Raw genomic sequence first — 21,957 nt, forward strand, 5'->3', positions numbered from 1 at the left:
TGTTTGTATATTTTGTACATACCTCTCTGTACATATTATAAATATGTGCAACATAGGTTTGGCAATTGTATGTAGAGAGTTGTGAATATTGTAGCACAGCTTATAGATAATGTATTTAGACCATGAATCAGGTAGCTGAGGAAAATTAGCAGAATATCTTGTAGCAGGTTAGCATTAAAGTTAACAGTTAGTGTAGTGAATGTGCAGGTTATTAAGTTTCTCAGCAATAGAATTTAAAGTGCAGGAGAAGAACAGTTTTTCTTTAAGGAAGTTCCTTGTGACAGCATCAGCTGAAATTTGTGTTCATGGAAGAGTTTATAGTTGAATTATTTTTGGCATAGTGATAAGCTTAGATATACAATTGTTGTATTAGTCTAGAATGGTCAGGATAGTGACACTAATTGTAGGTTTACTGATTTATTGCATACTTGTGTGTTGCAACATTTGCATTTTACTTTTTCTAATCATTTTTTGTAAACCCCAAATACCTAACCCATAACTTTCCTGGAAAATGTCTTAGTTTAGGTATAATTAGGAAGAGATTTAGCATAGCAAAGTGTAGGGAAGGTTCTTTTTTTGGTGGGGTAGATTTAAAAAATAGCATAGAGTAAGGTCCATAATAAGAATTAAGATTCACAATATATGATCTTGATAAGATCATAAACGTGAAAGGGGACAAATGAAGGGATGGAAGTCACACAGAAGGAGCCATGCAAGCAGGAGAGCTGTGGAAGAGGCTGAAGGTCATCAGAATGCTTACAGAGGGCAGTTGGGATTTGCTAACAGCCCTGGGAGTCTTGTCTGTGACTCAAAAGAGAGAGGAAGCTCCCTGGGAGACTTTCAAAGGACAAGATATCCACTCAGCCATTGGCCTGTCCTCAGCTATTCAAAGAATCCTTTTTTCTGATCAGCCCTGAACTATCTTGCTGGTCGAACTGAGGGACATCTGGGTGAAGAGAACAGCAGGCAGCTTCTCAAGGGTTTTACAGGGACAGGAGCTGGGACAACAGGAGCACTGATCTCTCTCTTGTGCCTGCAAACCTAAAATTGTCATTTCTTTTAGGACAGCTTAGGGAAGCAGAAACAGGTTTACCTTTAGAGGGAGGAGCCAGATAAACCTCAGTTTCCATCCCATCTGAGGCCTGATAGTGCTGAACTGCTCGACAAGCATTTCTGTCAGGGATACCTCTTTCCCTCTTTCCCAACATCTCCTTATTAATCCTTACTAAATGTCTCATGTAATAAAGGGAATTGTAGATGAGGGGAGAGAAAGGAATAAGGAGAGGATAGGAGAGGCAATATGGGATATGAGGGGAAGGCAATATGGATGCTGGTAAATGAGGGCTTTTATTGGAGGGCACTAGGATGGTCTCAGTTGAGTCTTTGAGGCAGAGAAGTTATCTTGTTGATATAGGGATAGTTTGGGTCAGCCAGAATTATGTGAGTCTGGCTGAAAGGTTTTATTCAGCCTCCTTGCTTGTTACAAAGTTTCCCTTGAGAGGAGTAAAAGGGCTCCTCCTTTTCAGAGAGATTTCAAGCCCCAAGAAGTGAAAGTGGTTCACTTCTTGTCCAAGATGGATGCCTGGTTTAGCTCTCAAGAAATAAAGTAAATTTCCCTTCAGCCTTGTCCTAATTGTTGGTACAATTAAACACCAGAGGCTCTTTGAAAGAAGTCTAGGGGATTTTATTAAACCCAAAGGGTAAGCTTAAGGAAAGGGGGTTTGTGGGAAGCCAATAGGAGAATAGATAAAAATCTGAGACTCCTCTTTTGACTCCTTTTGTGATCCTTGTGATTTCTTGTTGAAAAGTATTGTGACCTTATTGAAAAGCTTTAAGTTCCTATCAAACCTGAATTTAAAGGGTTAACACTGTTGACACAGCAAGGAATGCTGCTGCCTGGTATAGCCAAGGTCAAAATCTTAGAGGGGGAAATTCGACCCTGAGAGGGATACTCCCCAACTTGGCTTTCTGATAAGAACCCAGTCAAAATTCAGCCTTGGCCTTGGTCTATCCTGAAGCCAATATTTTGTGTTTTGACATAATTTGTAACTTCTGCGCATCTGCAATGTTGCAGGGGGGGGGGTTCCTTTTGTGTGAAATGAGTCTTGAAATATATATAATAAACTCCAGGCTCCTGGAGACAGAGCTGGAAACATGAGGTAAAAGACAACTGCCTTGTTCTGTCCTTATTTCCTTATCAACTAAACTGTCCTTATCAGATTATCAGAGATGATAAAGAGATCTCCGCAGGGGTTGAGGTTTGGTTACTTCTTGCTAAGGGGAATCTAGAAGTGGGGGAGGGTCACAGGAGGTAGAAGTGAGGCTGAGGGAGCCAGCCCTTAGCTAGGGATAAATTTGACTGCCCTGAGGTGATAAGGTCTAGCAGATTGTTCATTGAGGTGATGGTTTAGTCTAAGGTAGTCCCTGCCTGTCTATTAAAGCTAGTTCCCACAATCTCCACCCTCTAAATTCCCTCCTCCCAGGGCCCAATGGGGAGACTGCAGGGGTTAGCAGGAAGTCAGGGGGGGTGGTCATGGGAAACAGCCAAAGCCCAAAAGCAAAAGCCCCTTCAGTTGGTACACCAGGGATATTTCTAGCCCCAGGGTCCAAGGGTTTTTGCCCTGAGCCTCAGAACTCTCCTAGGTCAAGATTCTATTCCCATCTGCCAGGTGGATTTGCAAACACAAGAGATTCTTGTAGCCATCCTGCATTACACTTCTCAACTTTAAACCAAAGGCAGTCAGGTAAATTGAGAAGAGGAGAGAAGAGGCTTAAAGAGTGAAGGGTTTATTGGGAGGGAAATCTTTCTTCAGGCTCAGGTTAAGGAAAACCCGGGGTCAGCCTATACTGGTTTCCCTCCAGCCCTGGTTTGATCAGAAAGCGACCTCGAGGAAGGTTAGGTTAGGCAAACATCCTAAGCAAATGACAATCTTCCTTCATGTGGTGTTCCCTACCCTGGTTCATACCTCGGCACTTTCCTTTGCCTTCACCCTCCTCATTTAGGGTCAGAGGGCAGCCCCTGGCTCTCTGTCTGAAAGGGAGGGTTAGCCCATTATTCAGCTCACACACACACACACACACACACACACACACACACACACACACACACACACACTGACTGGTCATTTAGGCAATATCCAAAGGGGGTTTCCTTGTTTCCCTTTAAACAAAGTGAATAATCTTACAAAACCAACATTCCCCCGATCATACACCCAAATAGAAAGTGATAAATCACACGTCTTCTCTGCACTTCTACTCAGATTGTTCTTTCTCTAGAGGTGGGTAGATAGGAAGGCCATGATGGAGGCTGAAGATCTCACTGCTGTTCACCAGTCAAACACGGAAAGCTGAGGGAGCAGCTAGAGCCTCCCCTGATGTCCATCCCTTAGAGCCAGCCTGGGACAGAGAGAAAATACTTGTCCAGGGTCAGAAGAGCAGGATTCAAGGTCCATTTCTGTCCCTTACTGGACATGTGACTTTGGGAACATCATGGAACTTCCTGTGCTGAAAGAGAAAGCAAGACAGGGAGAGACAGACAGAGAAAGAGCCAACAGGTGCCCCAGCCAGGGGAGGGCATGTGTCAGCCTGGGGCCAGGCATGAAGCTGTGCCTGGGCTAGCAGAGGAGGTTTGTGTCCCACTTCCTCACTGAATGCATCACTGTGTGTGAGCATAACCACCACCAGTGCTATAATCATTCCCACAGTAATAATCGGCTTCATCCTCAGCCTGGACGTTGCTGATGGACAGGAATTGATCAGCCCCAGAGCTGGAGCCAGAGAAGCGCTCAGGAAGCCCATCAGCCTTGCTTATACCTCCACTGTTGCTGACATACAGGATATATCGAGGGGCCTTTCCTGGGCTCTGATGATACCAATAAGCACCTCTATTACTGTACCCACTGCTCAGGGTGCAGGTGAGTCTGGCCGTGCTCCCCAGGGATGCAGAGGCAGAGGGAGGCTGAGTCAGTATTAGCTGGGAGAGGGATCCTGCAAAGAGAGAAACTCATTAGTGACCCTGAAAAAGAGAAAGCTAGAAGGTGCTTTGAGATTCTCATAAGAGACAAGAACAGGGATGAGGGAGGAAGCTAATGGGGGGGGGGTTCTTAGAGCAGCCCTGACCTGAGCAGAAGGTGAGCAGTGACACACAGACAAGAGGCCAGGCCATGGTGAAGGGGGTCCCCAGAGATCAGCTCCCCAAAGAGCTCACAGCTGGCCTGGCCTCTCATCTTCAGTCTCTTTAATTCACAAATAGCAGGTTTGGACCAAATATCCCCCTTGGTGTGCCCACCTGCCTCCTGTAATGATTACAATTAAAGCAAGACACTGACTCTGGGGTGAGAAGATGAGTTTATTGATGATGTCAGGCTGGCAGGTCAGGCCAGCATCAAACCCCACAAAGTGATTTGGGGCTCCAGGATTCACTCACATCCTGCATCCTCCTGAGCTGGGTCCCACAGCCTAATAAACAGATTCTGAGGAGCTCATTACTCAGCTGCTCCCAAGACATCTTTAACTGGTGAGAGCCAATGAAGAGGAGGTCCAGCAGCCTCTCCTCCCCTCTTCAGGCCCCCATCATGGGAGCACACACAGGAGAGGAACTCTTGGTCCCTTCACTGATTAACCAAATTCTGCTGAAAAGGAAGACATTCCTGGGGATTTCCAGGGACAAAGAAAATATAAAAAGCAGCAGACTAGATGGTGTCTCTGACTGGGACTCCAGACGCAGGAAAACACAGTCACCCTCCCAAGTTTTGAGGTTTATGTGGGATATGAAAAATAAATTCTCACATTTCCCCCCTCCTTCTGGGGAACCCGGGCCTCAGTTTCCCCAGTGAAATTCTAGAATAATGAAGATGACATGTTACATGAAGGGTTTAACTACTACACTTGGGTGTTAATCTATGTAATATTAACAAAGATTGTTAGAGGCCCTGCCAGACAGTCAACAAGGGGGCACCCAGTCACAGAGTCTATTAAGCGATCATCCCCCTTCTAGCATAAGAGCCTTACAATCAGACAAACCCACAGAACATGGGAGAGACAAGAAGAGAACTGGTGACCCAATGTCCCTGACCATTATGTCTGAGGACTCAAAGTCCCATGATGCCTCAGGCTGAAGTCTGGGGTCCTCTGCTATTGCTGTCATCTTCTAGGACCACCTGCCATCATGCTGGTCCTGGGAACAGCTCCTCTGGCTGATTGCCTTTTCCTGTCCAGGGTCACGGATCACCTTTCCCTAAAAGTCCCTTGAAAATGTATCTCTCCGATAGAGAACTCGAAGCTAAATGACAGGTTCATTGAGAGGAAGAGCAGCTCACAGCAAAGCCAGAGCCTGACCCCATCAGCAACAGAGACCCCCAGCCTTAGGTAAGGGGCCTTTTTATAGGGGGAAATCTTACGGCACAGTGACAGCGACACAGCAAAAGGAAAAGGTGCTCAGATCTTCCACATGGGCGGTTCTTAATTAGCGACGCAAGTGCTGACTGAGCGAGTGAATTCAAAAGGAGGTCACTTTGGGTGGTCACTCAAGTCCATTATTGTTGCTGATCTTTCCCAGGCCTTTGCACTCTTGGTGTCTTTTTCTGAGACTATGAGGAGTCGGCAGTTTGTAGAAACAAGAGGTGCCTCCTCCTGGGTGACCCCCTTGAGTTTGCACCCAAAGCCAGCCTCCATATCTTTACCCAAGGCAGGTCTTCCCCTTCCCCCTGACCATCTTGAGCTTGTACCCAATACGGTATGACGGGCTTGGTAGTAGCTATGGTTTTAGGCTGAAGGTCAAAAGATGTAAACAATACTGGAGGCCCCTCTAAACTGTCACCTTTTAGCAAACTATTTCACTTTGACGTTTAACTCAAACCTAATGAATGGGTTATTATAATATTATTACAATCATGAAGGATACTGAGGTCCTGTTAGGCAGCTCCAGACACCTGACTGTGCCTTTCTGTGGAGCCCAGAAGAACCTAACTTTGGACCACCTGCAGATATGTTCTGCACTGCTTCCACCCTTACATGTTCTGCTCTGGACCAATCGATGCTGCTCTCCTGAAGGATCTCCTTGCAGTAAAGTCTCATGGCAAGGACAGGGTCCTATATTGCTCTCACATGCTTCTCCATTTCTATCTGGAATTCTCCAGGACTCAGTCATCCATTATGGGCTGATAGAATGCTGGTCCTTTTGAGGCTATTGTTACCAATTTCCCACCCAGCTGCATTCTGCTTGGGCTTTATTGACTTCTCTGAAGTGACATTCACCACACACTAAGGTAAACCTGGGCAAATCACTTTGTGTCCATTTGCCTTGGTTTCCTCATCCATAAAATGAGAGAATTCCCATCACCCACCTCCAAGTGTTGTTGTGAGGAAAACAAAGATAACTGTGAAGCTCTTAGCCCAGTCCCTGGCAATAGAAGGTTCTAAATAAGAGCTCATTTTTATGCTGTTGTTATTAGTCTTCTCCCATTGGATTGCACTCATATGGAGGGCAAGTTCAACCTTTCTTCAGTCATTTTTATTTCCATCACTTTCTTTGCTTTCTCCTTTATAGTAGCCACATAACAAATGTTTATGGAATAGCTCAACTTAGACCTCCAATAGAATGAATGCATCAATGCCACAAATGGACAGTTATGATCAGTGATTATGAAAAAGACATTCCTGGTATTTCCCAGAAGGTGACACCAAAGACAACTGAGGTGAAAGCAGTCCAGTCCTCTCTGTTCCTGACAGGCCAGAATAATGCCCTGAATGGGATAAATCAAAAGAATGTCAGCCCAGAATCCATAGAAAAGATGGATTGATGGGGATGCCTGCAGAGGTGGTGGACATCTGTAGTTTTGCAATCTTCTAGTAGAGGACCAGAAAGGACTGTCTCAGCGGTGCTGAGCAGGAAAGGATGCTCAGACAGAGATTGAAGAATGGGAGGAAGATAACAAGAGACAGAGAGTACCTTGGGAACAGGGGGTGGGACACACAAAGAGATCTAGCAAAAGCTGTGTGACATCCTTACCCACCTGAGATGCCAGACTATTTAACCTCTATTTGCCTCAATTTCATCAACTGTAAAGCAGGAATAATGAGAGTACCAGCCTCAGAGAGTTTTTATTAGGAGCATGTGAAATAATATTTGTGACGTGTTTTAGGATAACTGAAGAACTAAATAAAGGCTTTGGAGAATTATTACCATTAACATTACTGTTATCGTAATGGTTTCCAAAGCTGGCTCCTGCTGCAGCCAGCAGTCCAACTCAGCCTTCTATAGAAGGTTGGGAAAGCACACAATCCTCCATATCTCATCTCATTTTCTAGACCTGGACATGCATCCTCCCTTTCACTCTCTGCAGGACAAAAAGCCTCCAGGGTTTAGGTGTTGTTACAGTCAGCCTTCCTTCCTTCCTTCCTTTCTTCCTTCCTTCCTTTCTTCCTTCCTTCCTTCCTTCCTTCCTGGCCATTCCTCCAGATTGCACTTGAGAGTGGGTGGAGGGGTTCACAGTTCCACCAATAGGGTATCAGTGTCCCTGTTTTTCCACCTGACCCCCATTATACCTCAGTTTACCCTTACATCATTTAAGCCCACTGAGAGTGCTGAGATGAAGCTCAGAGGGTTTTGCTTTGTACTCCTCTAAGCTGTCATGATTCAGAGTGTTTTTGCAGTTATACATAGCTTCATTTTCTTTATCCTAAACCCATCTGTTCATTCATTCATCATTTGGGGAATGATTTTCCAGACATGGGGCAGGGTTTCTAGTCCTTAGGATTCAGCTTCTCCTCAGGGGATGCTCTTCAAGACTGGTTGAAGTGTGGGCACTTGGTCACAAGGTGTACCATCATGGTGCAGGGACTGTCAGCAGCTGATTCCATCTTCTCTCTTCCCATTTTCTTCCTAGACAGACAGAGGGACAGAGAGGCCTGAAGGACTGCAGATATTTTATGGTATTAGAAGCCTGGGGCCATTCATGAAGCCCCAGCTGGGCTGACAAGGAGGTTTTCATCCTACTTCCTCACTGAATGCATCACTGTGGTTACCGTGTGATGGTGGCTGCAGGGCAGGTGGGGACTGATGCAAATCTGGGCCTGGTCCAGCCTCCTTTAGAACACAACTGAGTCCTCTTTCAGGGTCTCAGGTCCCAGGAGGGGCAGCCTTTCATTCAGGGGGGGTTCTTGGGGTAACTTGGCCCAGCCCAGCTGAGATGTCACCCAGCAATGATCACAGGGCTCAGAGCAGCCACAGGTACAGCCAGCTGGCATCAACCATTGACAACTCCAGCCTCCCCGGGGCCTCACTGCCTGCCCAGGACCAGCCCCACAACATCCCCCACTGGCTGCAGGACCCACATCTAGCCCACAAGGAGGCAGGCCTCAGGGGTCCCCAGGCAGAGGAAGGTCCCTGCTGCCTCTTCTGTTCATCCCACCCAAGATGGAGCCTTTGGCTGCAATGTAGTATCGGGTGTAGATATTGTATCATGGCTGCTTCATACATTGTAAATACAAGCAAGTATAGAAGAGGATAAGAAAGTTAAGAAACATCCTGTAACAAGTGGGGGGAGATTCAGTCTTCGTATGAACAGAGTCTGGCTTGTCACATTTTGCTCAGGACTAGAATGAAGCTGCCTTGGCAGAATAGTAAGTGGGAAAAGTTCATTGTAAAGTTTAGGCTGAAATTGTGTTGATGGAACCTAAATAGGAGGAATTTGCCTGGTAAGTCTAGATAAAGCCGCTTGTATCGGCTCAAGGGGGCAAGAAGAGCTGTTACTGTTGGTACAGTTGGCGGCTCTTCAGGCTTATTGGGTTGAGACATTGTTTTCCTTCATGTATTCATTGCTGTAAACCCTCCAATTTCCCGACCCGTCACTTTCCTGCCAAATCTCTCAGAGCAGGTAAAGAGCCCGGACTAGATCAGTACAGGGGAGGGAATGTTGCTATTTGGGGGAATAGTTAGAAAGAGAAGAGTGTAAAGGATGGCGAGCACAAAAGGTTCCTGATAGAGATCTTGGCAAGATCACAGCGTGAAAGGGGACGGATTGTGGGAACAAGCAAGCACAGAGAAAGATATTTGGAGTGTTGAGCTGAGTGGCAGGAGAGGCCTTGGGAAGAAACAGCAAATGCTGCTGGGAAAGAACTTTGGGGGAGATCGTCCTGGGACTCGGTGGTGAATGGAGGAGGACGATGACCTCAGCTCGGGATTCACACCTTTGAACACCTGGGATTTTCCCAACCTTTACCTCGTGCTTTAGAGACCAGAGATCAGATGGGTTTTCTCCTGGATAACAGCCACAAGAGGCTGCTTAAATTGCTGACAGCAGCTGGAGGGGTTTCAGCTGGGAAAGCCCACTGAGCCAGCCTGAAGATAACAATTCCTCTCTGTGCCAGCATAAGAAGGACATGGCTAGCTGCCATTAGAGTAGGTTAGCAGGCAGAAGAGAGGAAGGGAAAAGAACGTTGTCAGGCTAAAGCTTAGGCTTGGCTTAGGCCAACAAGACTTCCTAACTCCTTTTGTGAATAGACTAAGGATTCCTAATCCCTCTTTCTGAACCCTTCCAGGATCCCGTGTTAATAAAGCACCCAGTTAAGACAGCAGGCAGTCATGTAAGGTTTTCTTTGGAGGATACCTCGGAAGAGAGAGGGTGAAAGAGGAAATTCGGACAGACAATTCTAATAAGCTCCCATTAAGTAAAACCTGAAGCTGTCTGCCATTACTGTCTCCCTGACAGGAACTGGGTCCAGAAGGGACTTTCTAGAGGACCAGGCAAATTCTTGAAGCCCTGATGAAATGTCTATACCATACCAGATATAAGTCCTCTCTGAAAACAATTCCTGTCCATCTCTGTTCACAATAACATCACAGGATAAACCTCTTAAAGCTCTCAGTGTTAAGGTGGAGGGTAACCCATTTTAGACTTAAACGCACACACCATTCTATCAAACAAACACAGCTCTGGAGTTCTCCTTCCACCCTTTTAACAAAAGTAAGACATTCCTGGGGATTTCCAAGGACAAAGAAATTCAAAAAAGAAGCAGACTAGATGGTGTCTCTGAGTCAGACTCTAGAGGCAGGAATTGACAGTCATTCTCCCAAGTATTTGGATTTATGTGGACTATGAAAAATAAATTCTCCCTATTTCTCCCTCTCCTTCTTGGGGAAACTATGCCTCACTTACCCAAATGAAGTACCCCAAATATGATGACTAAACATTACATAGAAGGCTTACCTAGGATGCTGGGGTGTTGTTCAACAAAAGGATTGTTAAATGCCTGGACAGAGCAGTCTTCGAAGGGATTAAAGTGCAGCCCTCACAGGTAATCATGAAGGTGGTATCCCCCTTTCTGGCATAAGAATCCTATAAGCAAACAAAATAACAGAACATGGGAAAGACATGAAAGCAATTGATGACCCAATATCTCCTGTCCAGACCATTATGTCCAAGGACTCAAAGTCTCATGATACATCAGGCTGACTTTTGGGGTCCTCTGCTATTACTGTCATCTTCCTGGGTCATCTGTAGTCATGCTTGTCCTTGGAACAGCTCCTCTGGCTGATCGTCTTCTCCTGTCCAGGGTCAATGATCGCCTCTTTCCCCAAAAGCCTTTCAGAAATAGATGCAAATGCAATTCAGCACAGGTACTAAAAACGTGTATTGTCAGTAGCTGGGTCAGATGGTTGGGAGCGAACTTGAGCCTCAGGATTCTATTGTTCTTTCTATAAGGGAGATCCTCAATGGAGCTCTGCAGTAGAGAATCAACATTTCTTATACTTTGGACTGTTGTGCTTCTCTCTTCCTAATTCCTGCTGTTGAAAACTGACCATAACAAAGTGACAGAAGCATAGCTGAGACTTTCCCAAAGTGTTTCCAGCTTTGCATTAGAGCCTGCTTAGAGCCTTAGAAATGATTAGAAATAGATGTAACACAGACAAGTCTATATGGAATCATCTGGTCTTTGCGGCTTTCTTAGGAAACTTTCCCTTCCATTATTCTCTCACTTCCATTATTTATTATTACTTTAATCCTCTTCCATTCTAATCCTCAGTCCCTCCTGGAGAATCTCCTCCTCCCTTAGGAGCCTCACACATCAGCTCTCTTGGAAAACTTGTGGCTTCTGTGCCTGAGTCAGATGGAAACTGGCATGAATCCACCCAAAAGATGCTTCATCCTTTCTATTAGAACAAGAGACATGCGATGGGAGCCATGAAAAGCTGGGTTGGCTCTGCTACACTGGGTCAGACAAGTTCTCTCTCATCATATGTAACCAGTTTCTATCCCTGCCCAAACAGACTAGATATTGGACTGCACAGAGTGATGCCCTTTGAGGCTCTCCACACCCCTGCCTATCTGCTGGCCCTACAGAAGACATCCCACACACAATGGTTAGTGGAACAAAAAATAGCAATTCAAGATGTCACTTAGAGATTACAAAAGAGAGAAATTTATTGATTTTGCTGTAGGACAAGTGATTGCAGGCACTTCTTCTGACTCCAAATAAAAGCTGCTGCTGCTGGAACCTTATGAAACAGTAGAATTGGACTGTGGTTTAGATGATCCCAAATCCTTGCCCAATTGTACCACTCTGAGATAATGGAAGGATTTATGAAATCTAATGTCAGGTAATAAGGCCAAATTCTGACCTCTCTGATTGTGTCTACAGTTATATAAGAATTACAATTTCAGATCCAAAAACCTTGTTATTACACAGCAATAGCTTAGATATTTCAGCTTTAACCTAAGAAAGATTTAATATCATATTTCTATATTTCACTGATCAAATGCTCTGATCCAGAGGACTTTCCCAGAAGAGCAAAAGGCAGACAAATTGCACAGAGTCTCAAATAGATCTCTCTGGTCCAGAATGCTTTGTTTTCAGATAACTGTCAGAGCCAAGATCCAGAGAGTCTCACTTCTATTCTTAGGGTGTCAAAGCCAAACTCAGGATTTGAACACCCTGTTAAGAACGAGTGTTGAGCAACTCTAAGAGTTACGCAACATGGGAGCGGGGTGCTGTGCTGTTGGTTTAGGCAGGGAATCAGGGTCTCTATAGTTTTTGGGCCCAGGTTCAGAATCTGGAACAGGAGATGTGGGGTGAGCGCGTTTGCTTTTGGGTTGCACTAGTACTCCTTGGTGGAGCCTCCTGCAGACTGTGCTCTCTTCTCACCCCAGAGACCAAGAGCTTCTTTGTCAATCTTTCAACTTGTTCTCTCTCTTTTTTTTTGTTAAAACATTTATTAATATTCATTTTTAACCTGTTTACATGCTTCATACCCCTACTTTCCCCTTCACCCCCGCTCTCCCCTCACCCATGGCTGACACACATTTCCACTGGTTGTAACGTGTGTCCTTGTTCAGGGCCTATTTCCATATTGTTGTTAGTTGCATTGGTGTGGTCATTTCGAGTCCACATCCCCAATCATGTCCGCCTCAACCCATGCGTTCAAGCAATTGTTTATCTTCTATGTTTCCTCTCCTGCAGATCTTCCTCTGAATGTGGGTAGCGTTCTTTACCATAAATCCCTCATAGCTGTCTTGTGTCATTGCATTGCTGCTGGTACAGAAGTCCATTACATTCGACTTTAACATAGTATATCAGTCTCTGTGTACAATGTTCTTCTGGCTCTGCTTCTTTCACTCTGCATCAGTTCCTGGAGGCCTTTCCAGTTCACCTGGAACTTCTCCAGTTTATTATTCTTTTTAGCACAATAGTATTCCATCACCAGCATATACCACAATTTTTTCAGCCATTCCCCAATTGAAGGGCATCCCCTCATTTTCCAGTTTTTTGCCACTACAAAAAGCGCAGCTATAAATATTTTCGTACAAGTCTGTTTATCTATGATCTCTTTGGGGTACAAACCCAGCAACCCAGTATGGCTGGATCAAAGGGCAGGCAGTCTTTTATAGCCCTTTGAGCATAGTTCCAAATTGCCATCCCGAATGGTTGGATCATTTCACAACTCCAGCAGCAATGCATTAATGTCCCAATTTTGGCACATCCGCTCCAGTATTCATTACTCTCCCCTTCTTTCAATTTAGACAATCTGCTAGGTGTGAGGTGGTATCTCAGAGTTGTTTTGATTTGCATTTCTCTAATTATTAGAGATTTAGAACACTTTCTCATGTGCTTATTGATACTTTTGATTTCTTCACCTGAGAATTGCCTATTCATGTCTCTTGCCCATTTTTCAATTCGGGGGTGGCTTGATTTTTTTATACAATTGATTTAACTCCTTGTATATTTGAGTAATTAGACCCTTGTCAGAGTTTTTTGTTATAAAGATTTTTTCCCAATTTGCTGTTTCCCTTATGATTTTGACTACATTGTTTTTGTTTGTACAAAAGCTTTTTAGCTTGATATAATCAAAACCATTTAATTTACATTTTGTAATTTTCTCTAACTCTTGTTTGGTTTTAAAATCTTTCGTTTCCCAGAGATCTGATAGGTATACTATTTTGTGTTCACTTAATTTATTTATATTTTCCCTCTTTATATTCAGGTCATTCACCCATTCTGAATTTATCTTGGTGTAGGGTGTGAGATGTTGATCTAAACCCAATCTCTCCCATATTGTTTTCCAAATTTCCCAGCAGTTTTTGTCAAATAGTGGATTCATGTCCCCAAAGTTGGGCTCTTTGGGTTTATCATACACTGTCTTGCTGACGTCATTAACCTCAATTCTATTCCACTGATCCTCCCTTCTATCTCTTAGCCAGTACCATATTGTTTTGATGACTGCTGCTTTATAGTATAGTTTAATATCTGGTACTGCTAGGCCCCCTTCCTTCACATTTTTTTTCATTATTTCCCTTTGATATTTTTGATCTTTTGTTATCCCAAATGAACTTTGTTATAGTTTTTTCTAATTCAGTAAAATGTTTTTTGGTAGTTTGATAGGTATGGCACTAAACAGATGAATTAATTTGGGTAGAATGGTCATTTTTATTATGTTAGCTCATCCTACCCATGAACAATTAATGGCTTTCCAATTGTTCAGATCCAGTTTTATTTGTTTGGAAAGTGTTTTGTAGTTGTTTTCCTATATTAGCTGTGTTTGTTTTGGTAGATAGATTCTCAAGTATTTTATATTGTCTAGGGTGATTTTAAATGGTGTTTCTCTTTCTACCTCTTGCTGCTCTAATGTGTTGGAGATATATATAAATGCTGATGATTTATGTGCATTTATTTCATATCCTGTCACTTTACTAAAGTTGTTGATTATTTCTACTAGCTTCTTAGTTGATTCTCTAGGATTTTTTAAGTATACCATCATATCATCTGCAAAGAGTGATAGCTTAGTCTCCTCATTGCCTATTTTGATACATTCAATTTCTTTTTCTTCTCTAATTGCTATTGCTAGTGTTTCTAGTACTATGTTGAATAATAGAGGTAATAATGGGCATCCTTGTTTCACTCTTGATCTTATTGGGAAGGATCCTAATTCATCCCCATTGCATATAATGCTTGTTGATGATTTTAGGTATATACTGTTTATTATTTTTAGGAAGCGTCCTTCTATTCCTATACTTTTCAATGTTTTCAATAGGAATGGATGCTGTCCTCATTGTTTATACTGCCTTTAATCAGGATGTAACGACCTTCCCTGTCTTTTTTAATCATATCTATTTTTACTTTGGCTTTGTCAGAGATCATAATAGCCACTCCTGCCTTCTTTTTCTCATTTGATGCCCAAAAGATTTTGCTCAAGCCCTTAACCTTAAACTTGTGTGTGTCTACCTGCCTCATATATGTTTCTTGTAGACAACATATGGTAGGATTTTGGTTTCTGATCCTCTCTGCTATTTGCTTCCGTTTTATGAGCGAGTTCATCCCATTCACATTCACAGTTACAATTGTTAGTTGTGCATTCAATGACATTTTTGTATCCTCCCCTAGACCCACCCCTTCTTCTTACACTATTTTCTTTTAAACCAGTGGTTTGCTTTGAGCTGGTATCCCTTATCCCCTCCCTTGATTGACTTCCCTTTCTGCCCCCTCCCTTGTTATTCCCCTATTTTTTTAAGGGCCTAATGAATTCCCTCCCCCTTCTTCTCCCCTCCCTTTTTGACCTTCCCAATCCCCTGCTCCCTTTGGTTTATCCCTTCTGACTTTCTCAGTAGGGTTAGATAGAGTTTTTTATCCGAATGGATAATAAAGCTACTCTTCCCTCTCCGGGTTGATTATACTGAGAGTAAGGTTTGATTATTACCTCTTAATGCTCTCTTCCTCTCCTTCTTATGATAGTATTTATCCCCTCCCCTTCTCATGCCCTCTTTGTGTGTAATAGAATATCCTATTTTTCTTATTTACTCAGATTTTTCTTGGTGTCCCCTACTATTCACCCCCTCTTTCCCACCCCCTATGTCATCTTAGACCATTTAGTATCCTATCCTCTCCCTATGAATTATTCTTCTGGTTGCTATAATAATGAATATTATGATAGTGAATCGAGTTCACTACAGAGAATTATACATAGCATTTCTCCACATAGTAATACAGATGATTAGATCTTATTTAAGCCCTTAAAGAGTCAAATTTAAAAAATTATAAGTTTTCTTTCTTTTCCCTCTGTTTCTTATTTACCTTTTCATGTTTCTCTTGATTTTTGTGGTTGGGTATCAAACTTTCCATTTAGTCCTGGTCTCTTTTGTGCAAAAACTTGGAAATCCTCAATTTTGTTGAATACCCATAATTTCCCCTGGAAGTATATAGTCAGTTTCGATGGGTAGTTGATCCGTGGCTGAAGGCCCATCTCTCTTGCCTTTCTGAATATCGTGTTCCAAGCCTTCTGGTCTTTTAGCATGGAGGCTGCCAGATCCTGTATGATCCTGATTGGTGCTCCTTGATATTTCAATTGTCTCTTTCTGGCTTCTTGTAAGATTTTTTTCTTTTACTTGAAAGCTCTTGAATTTTGCTATTATATTCCTTGGTGTTGACTTTTCTGTGTCCAGTGTAGAGGGTGATCTATGGATCCTTTCAATGTCTATATTGCCCTCTTGTTGTAGAACTTCAGGACAATTTTGCTGAATAATTTCTTTAAGTATGGAGTCCAAGTTTCTATTAATTTCTGCCTTTTCTGGAAGACCAATGACTCTCAAATTGTCTTTTCTAGACTGGTTTTCTTGGTCTGTCACTTTCTCATTGAGATATTTCATGTTTCCTTCTATTTTATCAGTCTTTTGACTTAGTTTTATTTGTTCTTGTTGTCTTGAGAGATCATTGGCTTCTAATTGTTCTATTCTAGCCTTTAAGGACTGGTTTTTGGCTATAATGTTTTGGTTTTCAGCTATAATGTTTTGGTTTTCATTTTCAATCTGGTCATTTCTCGTCTTCAGTTGACTTGCCTCACTTTCCAATTGCGAAATTCTGCCTTTTAAACTGTTATTTTCTTGCCAGATTTCTTCCATCTCCCTCAACATCTCATTTTTGAACTCTTCAATAGCTTGTGACCAGCTTTCATTTTTTTGGGGAGGTTTGGTTATTTGTTTGTCCTCCTCTGTTGTCTGGATTTTCTCTGTGTAAAAGTGGTGGAGTGTTCCAGAGTTTTTCTTGGTAATCTTTTTCTTCTGGGCTTCCCTATGGCTTGCCATTATTAGCCCCGCCCCTTTTCAGCTTTGTCTTCACACTCAGGGTCTGCCTGTGCTTTCTAAACTTTCGATGGCTCAGGTCTTCTTGTCCTCGGGGTCAGGCCTCCTGGTAGTCCCCAGTCTGCCCCTCTGCCTGAGGCTCCTTCAGCTGTCTCAGGGGCTGCTACCACAGCCACGCTCCCTTCTGCACCGGGTCCTCACTTGATATCCTAGCCTTCAGCTGGAAATCTTTATTCAGGCCTAGGGCACTGCCTTCACCCAAGCATGAACTTGGGGAAAGTCCCTGCTTTAGAGATCTTTATTCGAGCCCCGGGCAGAGCCTTCACCCCCACAAGAAGCTGTGGAAAGTTCCTGCTTTAGAGTTCTTTATTCCACCCTGGGCAGAGCCTTCGCCTGCATAGATGCTCGGGAAAGTCCGTGTGTCACCCCAGCCACTTGGGGACCCACATCTGGCAGCTCACAGGTACAAGCCCTGGGGCTGCTAGTGATTTACTGGTTGCCCCAGTCCTGTTTTCACTCTTGTAAGTTGGCCTTGGCGTTGTGCTAGGTGTGTGGTGTGGGGGGTGGGTGAGGGGCTTCTTCCTCTCGCGTTTTAGTGAGAGCTGTTTCACCCCTTTATAGCATGGAAATGCCCCGATTCTGCATACCTTCAATGCTGTGCCCTGTTGTGGGGTTCCTTAGTTCATCTGGGTTCGTTTTTATGTCCCCTTGAGGAGTCCTGTATGCTTCGGTTAGGAGAGATTGAGCAGCTGCTCCTTATTCTGCCTCTATCTTAACTGGAAGTCTCTACCTTCTTCAACTTGTTCTCTTAATGACTGTTGCTTCACTCCATCTCCTTGTTGGTTCTTTCACTCCAGGACTCATTATGAGGTGTTATTTCAATGTTGGATAGAGAGGATTCTCATGGTAGTTCAAGCTATCCCAGATTCTACTCTGCAAACTCTGCTTTGCACCCTGCTGTCACCTGGTGGCATTTTCAACGATATTATGTGTCACAAAGGCATACTATTGGGGTGAAAGGACAGGGCACTTGGATGGGTGGTTGCTGCTCAAGGATATTAAGGTCCTATTAGGCAGCTCCAGACACCTAACTGTGTCTTTCTGTGGAGCCAGAAGAGCCTAACTTTGGACAACCTGAAGATATGTTCTGCACTGCTTCGACCCTTCCATTTTCTGCTCTGGATCAATCAATGCTGCTCTCCTGAAGGACCACCTCGCAGTAAAGTCTCCTGGCAAAGACAGGGTCCTCGATTACTCTCACATGCTTCTCCATTTCTATCTGGAATTCTCCAGGATTCAATCATCCATTATGGGCTGATAGAATGCTGGTCTATTTGAGACTATCGTTACCAATTTTCCACCTAGCAGCATTCTGCTTGGACTTTATTGACTTCTCTGAAGGGACATTAACCATTCACTAATATAAACCTGGTCAAGTCACTTTGTGTCCATTTGGTTTCCTCATCCATAAAATGAGGGAATCCACAGCACCTACTTCCTAATGTTTTTGTGAGGAAAAAGAAGATAACTGTGAAGTTCTTAGCACAGCCCCTGGCAATAGAAGGTTCTAAAAAAGCACTGGCTTTTATTACTATTGTCATTAATCTTCTCCCATTTGATTGCACTCATATGGAGGGCAGGTTTTGCCTTTCTTCAGTCATTTTTATTTCCATCACTTTCTTTGCTTTCTCCTTTATAGTAGTCACCTAATAAATGTTTAGGGAACAACTCAACACAGTCCTCCAACATAATGACTGCATCAAGGCCACAAACTGGCAGTTATGATCAGTGATTATGAGAAAGAAGTTCCTGGTTTTTTAGAAAGGTGACTCTAAAGACAGCTGAGGTGGCAGCAGTCAAGACCTCACTGTTCCTGACATACCAGAAGAATGGCCTGAATGGGATATATCAAAAGCATGTCAGCCCAGAAGCCATGGCAAAGATGGGTTGATGGGGATGCCAGCAGAGGTGGTGGACACCTGCAGTTTTCCCATCCTCCAGTAGAGGACCAGAAAGGACTGTTGCAACTGTGTTGAGCAGGAAAGGATGCTCAGACAGAACTTGAAGAATGGGAGGAAGACAAGAAGAGACAGAGAGCAACTTGGGAACACAGGATGGGACAGACATGATGAAATCTAGCCAAAGATGTGTGTAAGTAGATCCTTACTCACCCCCAGACACCAGACCATGGTGGCACCCAGTGGGCACAATTAATAGATACTGGAACTGGAATCTAGAATATTTGAGGTCAAAGTTGCTGTAGGCAATGGTAGGTTATGATTATTTATTATTATTCCTGTTGACTCCTTAGGAGCATAGGGTCGCAACCATCTCACGCCAGCAGACTCTGTTCTAGGCAACTTCCCCCAGCTGGGCCCATGTCATTCCGACTGTTTTTGTTTCATTTTCGGCAGATCTTCGCCAGGTCTGTTTTGGTCTTCTGACTTTCCTCCTCCCCGAAGGGTTCCAGCTCAATGCTTGTCTGGCTACGTTGTCTTCCGGTTTTCGTAGCGTATGTCCTATCCATTTCCACTTACGTTTTTTATGTCCTGACTAATGGGATACTGGATTGTTCTTTCCCAGAGACTAGCACTGGAGATCTTTTTAGGCCATCTGATGTTCAAGATGTAGCATAGACATCTGTTAACAAAGACTTGGAGTTTGTTGGTGTTGACTTTCGTCACTCTCCAGCTTTCTGATCCATATAGGAGGACGGCCTTTACGTTGGTGTTGAAGATTCGGAGCTTAGTGATGAGGGACAGTGCTCTGGAGATCCAGACAGACCGTAAGGTGTTAAATACCTGTCTGGCTTTGTTGATTCGGTTTCTGATGTCCTCATCTGCTCCGCCATCCTTACTGACTATGCTACCCAAATAGGTGAAGTGATCCATCTCCTTGATGTTTTCTCCCTGTAGTTGGATTGGCAGGTCCTGTGTGCTGTTGACTGTGATCACCTCGGTCTTCTTCTTGTTGATCTTCAGACCTGTCTTCTCCGCTTCTTCAGAGAGTTGTGCAAGTTTGGCTTGTGCATCCTGTTGCTTGTGAGAAAGGAGACAGATGTCATCTGCGAAGTCAAGGTCCTCAAGCTGTTTGGTATGAGTCCATTGAATGCCTGCATTGTTGTCCTTGGTAATTCTTCTCATGATACAATCTATGACCATCAACAAGATAAGGGGCAAAAGCATGCAGCCTTGCTTCACTCTGGTCTTCACTGTGAAGGGAGCCATCAGTTTCCCATTATGGATGACCTGGCAGGTAAAGTCTTCGTATAACCACTGGATGATGTTGATGAGCTCCGGGGGATTCCCGTAATGCTGCATCAATCTCCAGATGGTGATCCTGTCCACGCTGTCAAATGCCTTCTCGAAATCCACGAAAGTCATATCCCACGCCCAACCCTCCTCCTTTTTCAGCCGGGCTTGGGACCGTCCTTGGCGGAGTTGGAAGGTTATGAGGCCCTGAGTAAATCATTTAATCTCTATTTGCCTCAGTTTCCTCACCTGTAAAACAGGAATAATAATAGTACCTGTCTCAGAAAGTTTTTATTACAAGCATGTGAAATAATATTTGTGAAGTGTTTTAAGATACTTAAAGAATAAATAAAGACTTTGGAGAATTATTATCATTATTATTACTGTTATTGTATTTTTTCCAAAGCTATCTTCTGCTGAAGCCAGCAGACCATCTCAGCCTTCCCTAGCAGGTTGGGAAAGCATAATACTCCATATATCTCACTTTCTCTACCTAGACATTGGTCCTCCTTTCCACTCTCTGCAGGACAAAAAGCCTCCAGGTTTAGGGGTCTTCAGAGCCCCCATCCTTTGCTTCCTTTCTTTTTGGCCATTCCTCCTGATTGCACTTCAGACTGGGTGGAGGAGTTCACAGTTCCACTAACATGGTATCAGTGTCACCAATATTACACATGACCCCCATTATATCTCAGTTTACCCTTTCATCATTTAATCCCATCTGGTTGTGCTGAGATGAATCACAGTGGGGTTTTGGTTCCCACTCCTCTAAGCTGTCATGATTCAGAGCGTTTTTGCAGAGAGTAAAACATAGCTTTGTTTTCTTCATCCCAAAACCTTCTGTTCACCCATTTATCAGTTGGGAAATGATGTGGCTGATTTTGGGTGTTTCTAGTCTTTAGAACTCAGCTTCTCCTCAGGGGATGCTTGTCAAGGCTTGTCACAAGGTGTACCAACATGGTGAAGGGACTGGCAGCAGCTGGCTTCATCATCTATCTTCCCATTTCCTCCCTAATATCTTCATTTCCCCTTTTATTTCCCTGAAGGGTATCACTGGTCATGGCCTCATGACGGAGGTCCAAGGGATCAACTACTACAAATAAGATTCTATTCTGTGAGAGCAAACGAGAGCACATCTAGAGCATGGCAGGGAGCTTCCTCTCAGCGGCTCTCCACTAGCCAAATTCTCAGTCCTGAAGCCTCAATTAAATCACGCCTCTTGGGTCTTGGTCATCCCAAAGGAGACTGGGACATGGGGGAAATAATGATCATGGGGTGAGAAGACCTGAGTTCCAGCTTTAGGGAGAAAGACAGAGCCAAAGAGAAAGAAATAGGGAGGGAAAGAGAGAAAGGCAAGGAGACAGAGACACAAAGACAGAGAGAATGAGACAAAAAGAGGACACAGACTGGGAGAGACAGAGGGAGCCATAGCAGGGACAAAGAGTCAGAAAGAAACAGAAAGAAAAGCTGACTTGCCCCTAGTAGCATCCTGGAATGATCAGGAGTCTTGGAGACAAGTGACAATCTTAACTAAATGAATTTAATTTACTTCTTCAGTGCCATAACCATCAAACTACCAAATATTTATTTTATGGAATTGGAAAAGGTAATAACAAAAATCACCTGGAAGAATAAAGATCAAGAGTATCAAGGGAATTAATGAAAAATAATTTGAAGGATGGTAGTAGAGCAGTGCCAGATCTGAAAATGTATCATAAAGCAGTAATTATTGGCTAAGAAATGGAATGGTAGATCAATGGAAAAAATAAGTGTAGATGACCTTAACAATTTAGTGTTCGATAAACCCAGAAACGCCAGCTTCTGTTATAAGAAGTCGGTATGTGACAAAAATTGCTGAGAAAATTGGAAAACAGTATGGTAAAATTAGGTACAGATCAATATCTCACACTCCATACCAAGATAAGGTCAAAATGGGACTATGATTTTGGCATAGAAAGAAAGAGATATGAGTATAGTAGATGAACATAATATAGCTTACCTGTCAGATCAATAAAGAAAAGAATTATTTATGACTAAACAAAAGATAGAAAACATTATAGTGTGTAAAATAAATAATTTTAACTATATTAAATTTAAAAGATTTTGTACAAATCTATTTTAACCAAGATTGGAAGGGAAAC

At 43.4% G+C, this 21,957-nt stretch overlaps 1 protein-coding gene and 1 gene segment (V, D, J or C); one reads left to right on the plus strand and one right to left on the minus strand.

Annotated features, from left to right (window-relative positions):
• Positions 1 to 3,655: 3,655 nt before the first annotated feature.
• Positions 3,656 to 4,165, minus strand: LOC123230467. The segment is given in 2 exon segments: positions 3,656 to 3,987; positions 4,120 to 4,165. Coding segments are annotated over 2 exon segments (378 nt in total).
• A 4,024-nt stretch (positions 4,166 to 8,189) lies between these two features.
• The window catches only part of LOC123230469 (natural resistance-associated macrophage protein 2-like), a 55,428-nt gene continuing 41,660 nt past the window's right edge, over positions 8,190 to 21,957 (plus strand). Inside the window, exon 1 of the mRNA XM_044656619.1 lies at positions 8,190 to 8,382. Coding sequence (XP_044512554.1) covers positions 8,190 to 8,382 — 193 coding nt within the window. The remainder of the gene's footprint in view (positions 8,383 to 21,957) is intronic.

The sequence above is a fragment of the Gracilinanus agilis genome, chromosome 1 (assembly GCF_016433145.1).
Source record: "Gracilinanus agilis isolate LMUSP501 chromosome 1, AgileGrace, whole genome shotgun sequence".
In the NCBI taxonomy this organism is placed as follows: domain Eukaryota; kingdom Metazoa; phylum Chordata; class Mammalia; order Didelphimorphia; family Didelphidae; genus Gracilinanus; species Gracilinanus agilis.